Consider the following 6,000-nt stretch of genomic DNA (forward strand, 5'->3'; position numbering starts at 1 on the left):
ACAGGATGGAAGTTATGTATATTGCCATCCAATAAATCTCAAAGAAACAAGTTGAGGAAGGCTGTAATAGCCTAGCACAACTTAGGTTATTCCACGTTTTTTTTTTATCAATAAACACAAGTAAATTCACAAAGTCTTACTGCCACGTACACAGGCCTAGAATTATACCACATATATCTTGCATGACTTTGGGTGCTTCCAAGACAAGGTTTTTTGTTAATTCAGACTGCTTCATTTGCCAGATTTAGGGGTGGGGTGCAAGAGGAGATGATGAGGCAGGGATGGGAGAAGGATCAGTAGATGGGACAGTTACCCTGTACCTATTCCTTGGGACCAGTGGAAAATATGTGGAGGCATCCTTTGTCTTCTTACTATTCCCTAATATTGACTTATCCACTCCCTCTTTACGTCCTTATTTCATTCAAAATGTTGAATCTCCTTTCATGGGAGCCGGGTGGGGGTGAAGAGAGGTACTGTCTATTTGGCTACAGGGATCTGGAAAAGTTGCCCTTTCCCTTTTCAGATGATGTTTACAAATAAAGCTTTGATTGTGCAATTACCCAGCCTCAAACAGACAACTCCTTGGTGGTGATGGGGAAATTTAAGTGCTTCAAGACAGAAGGTTTCTAGCTCTTCCAATTAAAATGTAGACTTTTAAAAATGTATTTTTTAATCCAAAAAGAAAAAGAAGTAGTAGGGAAACATGGGAGGTTACAAACGAAAGATTATGGCATCTGGACCTTCTGTAAAATATCGTGAACAATGCAAGTACTGTGTGAAAACATAGCCTTCCACTTGCAACCAGTCCCTGTTCCCACGGCTTCCTCTGACCCACGGAATTGCATCTCCAATACTACAAATCAACGACCATTGTGCAGCAACTATTCTTCTTTCTTAACTGAAAAAAAAAGGTCAAGAAGGAATGGCAAAAGACACAAGGGTTAAAACTAGAAAACATCGTGTGAGCACGGCAATAACTCCATAATTGGGGATTGCCCCAAAGCCTTGTTAAGAAGCAATGGGCAGAACAGCTAGCTGCGCAATGTCTTTCGATTGGAAGCGCTAGGCACCCTCCGTCTGGAAGCACCTAAACAATTGTAAACTAAAAGCAGGGACCTCTGGGGAGAGAGAGCAGCGAACAGCGGCCCTTGCAGGCGGATTAGGAACGGGATTTGGGCAGCGGTGGCTGAAAGCAACGGTGTAGAAGGCGAGGAAAACGGGCCTCTTCACGGGGGCTATTTTGAAAAAAAGACCCAACTTCGTTCGTGGGAGGGGCGGCGCTACAAAACCCCCGGAGCCGGGCGGTAGCCAACTAGGCAGTCGCAACGGCCGGTCCAGCTCTCTCCCAAGATGGGAGGAGTAGAGGCGGCCGCGCTAGAGGCTAATCATGTATGTGTTGAGGGGGCGCCTAATAAAGCCTTCCTCGAGTCCTCTGGCGGGAAACTGCTCAGGCGAAGAATGGAAAATGCTGCGGCAGAGCTACCTTTTCTCCGGTCACCACATGCAACCCTTCCCGCACTTTGGCGAAGGAGCCTTCTCCCAACTTCCTGCCGATCAGGTAGTTCCCGACCCGCTTGGTGTGCTGGAATTCTCGGAGGCGCTCCCGGGAGGCCGAAGCGTTGACCCAGGCGGCCAGGAAGGTCCCCTCCGGGCTGAGGGGGGGCGTCGAAGGTTCGTCGTCGCCGAAGTTCGCCGCCGTAGGCTCACCTAAAAGCCCGTCGCCAGCAGCTGCCGGCATCCTGCTCTTGCTGCAACCGCTGCGTCCCGGTGCAAAGCGCGGGCTGCGTCCCTCCCCTTGGCCCGTTCCCGCAACTTGCACCCTCGCTAAACCGCGGCGGCCACGAGGAACTCCTCTGCAAAGCGGTCTCGCTGCTGCTGCTACTTCCCGACCTCAAGTCTGCAGCACCCGCTCGCCAATGTGATCAGCACCCGGGAGTCCACGTGGGGAGCTGCCGGCGGCTGAATGACGGACTGGGGCACCTTGCTTCTTGTCAATAAAATAAAGGCAGGACGAAAAAGAACGGCAAGGAACCCGCTTCCCCAGGCGGCCAGTCTGGCTTTGCCGAGAGCTAGCCGAGATTCCAGGGTAGCTGCGACGACGACGAAGCTCCGGGTTCAGCTGGGGCGAGTAGCACTGCTACAACGCTGAGTCTATACCTCCTCACGTTGAAGAGGGAGCCGAGCCAGCTCCCGCAGATCAATTGTCTCCAGCCTCCTTGGAAGCCAGTTGGCTGCCTTCTCCTCATTGGATCTGTCGATCACTTGTCCCCTCCCTCTTGTACCGTGCCTGGGTCTCTGCCTCTCTCTCCCTCTCCCCGGTACCGCTGCCTGGGGCTCCTTTCCCCTCCAGCTGGTGGGGAGGGGGAATGGGGAGAAAATACTTCATTCAGGCTGAATTTGCTGTAATGTAACCCGATCGCTCAGCTGGGGACAGATGCAGGATTAGAAATAATGAAATTCGACAACGACCGGGATCTTGAAGTTCGAGTGACTCCTCCCCGTTATTCCCTGCCCCCCCCCGCTTTATTTAGTGCAGTTTGTCTCCAGTACTAAAGCCACGCCACATCACGAGGAAGCTCCGTTTCTAGACAATGTTAACACGAGCTACCTTAAGTGCACGAAGATGCTGCATATTGCTATAATTAGGACACTCGAGCTGTATCCTAGGCGCTCTGTATGACTCCTTTCTGAGCAAAGAGTTTATTTTCTCAAGACCTTTTATTCTTACCCTGACAATATTGTTATGCTGCTTTTTGGCACCTTTGGGCTCAAAAGCGCTTCACTTCATTTGCACTCTCTGAGGGTGAAATGAGCTTCAGAGCTCAGATCGTGACATCTCTGCCAATAAAAGCATAATGCTTCCTACCTGCCTTTCCGTTGATAAAGATTTGGAGCTGAAATGGCAGTTTCCCTGGCAGCTGAAAGAAAAGCTCCACCTTTTCTAGTATATTATTTTTATTTAGAGCAATAGTCTCCATTATCAACATCTTGTTTTATCTCAAACTCAGCTTTATAAATTGTGGATATAGCAAGTATAACATTCTAGAGTACACTGTTCTATCATATTTCTATAGAAATAAAACTAGGGAATATGGATAAATGTGGAACTGTCAGAACAATTTAATATCAGACAAATTGATAAAGAACATCCATGGGTCCAACAAATTTGCACCCAGTTGGGTGATCCCAAAGATTGAATCAAACATTACAGCTGCCACACACAGACTGCTAGAAATACTTTCACATGTGGTAGCTCCTATAAGAGGGCTTGTAAACGTTTTTTCAGCATGAGCCAAACCAGAAGAAAAAAAGATTTTTTGGAGTTAACAAGTAGAATCTGTAGAAACATGAAAAAGCTACCACAAATATAGCCTTTGAAATAGTAACTAGAATAAGGAAATTAATCATCTTAAAAGGAAGAGTTATTAAATACTGTATATTTCAATGGGAGTCCATTCTAAGTATGGGACCATTCAAGATCTTCAGTATTGACTTTGGTGAAAGAATGTGTAATAACTATATTTCATGATAATTTCAAAGTCAACAAAATTACAAATCCTTTAAATATTTAAACTAAGTTCAAATGAATGGATTGAACTGATAGCAACAATATTTCAGTATGAGCATTCCTATATTCCTAAAGTATCCAGTTTCAAAAAGTTCATGATAAGCTAATTTATAGCATGGAATCAATCTCTTTAAATTCATTCTACCGATGAGAATATCTTGGTTGGGGTCTGATGTTTTCATATGCTTGATTTCATTTTACTCTTGAATATTGAAAAAAAACTATCACTATATTCTGTTGAATGCCAAGGAAGATTCAAATTTTCAAAAATTTGGTAAGATCATCAAGGTTTTGCAGAGGAAATTTACTGCTAAAACATGGTTTGTAATTTGACTGGAAAAATGTTATTAATTCTGGCTGAATGAATATGGGTTTTGACTTCAGAATCATTAATCTAGGATATGGAATTTCAGGTTTTGAGGAAAGCTGTAGATGTCCTTTATTTAGCCACTTTCATTGTCAGGAAAAGCTAATGTAGAAGGTATAATTGGCTCAATAACAGAAGGTGTAACTGATCTGGACTGGAGTTATACTAGTTTTCTACAGAAAAAGCCATTATCCTACAGCTGAAAACTTCCTTCTTCCATTTTCTTTGCCCCAGTAGCCATTTGGTTCAAGTGAGAAGAAATTCTGCTTGGGCTAAATGCACTGAAATCATATTTGATCCTAGTTAATGGTTGATGCAAATGCAGAAGGGAGGCAGGCTATATGTTAGGGCAAATGATACTTAGTGTGCTTTGACATTTATGGATTACTTCTTCACTATATACAGTATTCTTGAAATAGCAGCTGAGACATTAGTTTGAAGAAATCGGGTAGTTCCCACCATCTCATCTACAACAGACTTTTTGGAGATTCAGAAGGAACAAAGTGCCGAAAAATTAAGAGGGCATGATTAAAGATGGCTGTTATATGAATAAATCATTTTTCTGTGTAGAATGGGGAGATCAAGAAATAACTTAAAACAGTTTTGGTTCACTGAGAAAAAGGTGGAATAGTTTGACCTTTGGAATACAAAGCCTGCCAAATGTCAGATAACTGAAGAAAAGGCCACTTGTTAAAATAAAACCAGAAGCATTCAGCAAATGTAAAATATTTCAAAAATAAACATTCTTTCTGAAAATGTTTTAACAGCAGAACACTATGTATATCCACTGAAGAATATATTCCTCTGAACTCAATAGGATTTACTCCCTAATAATTGGAAGCTTTATCAAAATGATACAGTCCATGTTCCTTTAAGGCCTCAGAGCAGAGAGATACAGATGTTACATTATGTTGTACCCCCATGTACAGGGGTTTACATGCATTCCAACCTCCTTTCTCTATTTAAAATATACATGGCTTCTAACCCCCTTCCAACCAAGTGGGGTGGAAGTCGTATAAACCTTGTACACGGGACACAACATGACAGCTGTATCTCTGCTTGGAGAACTTACAGGAAGGTGAACTGTATATACCATTCTGGTGCTGCCCTGCCCTGCCTTGCCCTGCCCACCTGCCTGCCATCACTGGCCACTAGGACCTGGACAGCTCCTAAAGCTAATGCACTGTATGTAGTCATTTAAAGTGTGAAGTCCATGAGTTCAATTCCCAGTCTGAACCTTGTAGAGTAACAGCTGTTTACCCACATCTGAGTCCCAACAAGGAGTCCCAGCCATGTGGTGCCTTCCCAGTGGTCAATGTCCTAATAATTGGATATTTCTCAGTGAGACTTTCATTTTGCAATGTTGTGCTTCATTTGGAACATTTTACAGATGAGTAGAGTTGTTGTCTTATTTCACTTGTAACTTTCCACATTTCTTCATCTCATCTAACATCTTTTTTTTCTGATTGGGAAATAATCCAAAATTTTACAATCTCCCCTTCATTTAAAACTTCTGGAAAAAAGAAAAAAAATATAAACATACCAAATACAGTAATCAAATAAATAATGCCCTTAGAATTGCAATTGCCTAGCTTGTTTTTCACAGATTTATGTTGCAATAATTAAGAAGTTGTAGAAGCTACAGTAAATGTTGAGTAAATTAAAACATTTGACATTAAAACCATCTTTTTCTAAGAAATTAGTGTCCTAAAATAGCAAACATTACTTTTTTCTGATTTTAGTATAGGACAACACTTGCAAATGAGATTTAGCAATAGTTGTGTGACAATTCACACAATTAACTTGCTCCAGTTGTGTTTCTGTGCAGTGCTTGTCACTAATGAAGACATGAGAGAAATCAGCTGTTGAAGAATTCAGTTATGGAGAATGTGTTTCACAAGATTGCTACATGTACTAGGAAATTAGCATACTTTAAAGTATCTTACTGAAGCTAGTTAATTAAATAACATTATAAAGGAAGATTTAATATATGGAATCCAATGCAAATGAGCATGGATTCATTTAACTATACTGTATACATGTTCATTTAGTATATTTCATTTAT

The 6,000-nt window shown here is 42.2% G+C and overlaps 1 protein-coding gene across 3 annotated transcripts in view; it reads right to left on the bottom strand.

Annotated features, from left to right (window-relative positions):
* Positions 1 to 2,241, bottom strand: part of HUNK (hormonally up-regulated Neu-associated kinase) — a 50,907-nt gene extending 48,666 nt beyond the window's left edge. For all 3 annotated transcript variants that reach the window (XM_063305438.1, XM_063305437.1, XM_063305436.1), the window contains exon 1: positions 1,484 to 2,241. In XM_063305438.1, the coding sequence (XP_063161508.1) occupies positions 1,484 to 1,738 (255 nt within the window). In that variant the 5' untranslated portion in view covers positions 1,739 to 2,241. The remainder of the gene's footprint in view (positions 1 to 1,483) is intronic.
* Positions 2,242 to 6,000: the final 3,759 nt, after the last annotated feature.

The sequence above is a fragment of the Candoia aspera genome, chromosome 5, assembly GCF_035149785.1.
Source record: "Candoia aspera isolate rCanAsp1 chromosome 5, rCanAsp1.hap2, whole genome shotgun sequence".
Taxonomy (NCBI): Eukaryota; Metazoa; Chordata; class Lepidosauria; order Squamata; family Boidae; genus Candoia; species Candoia aspera.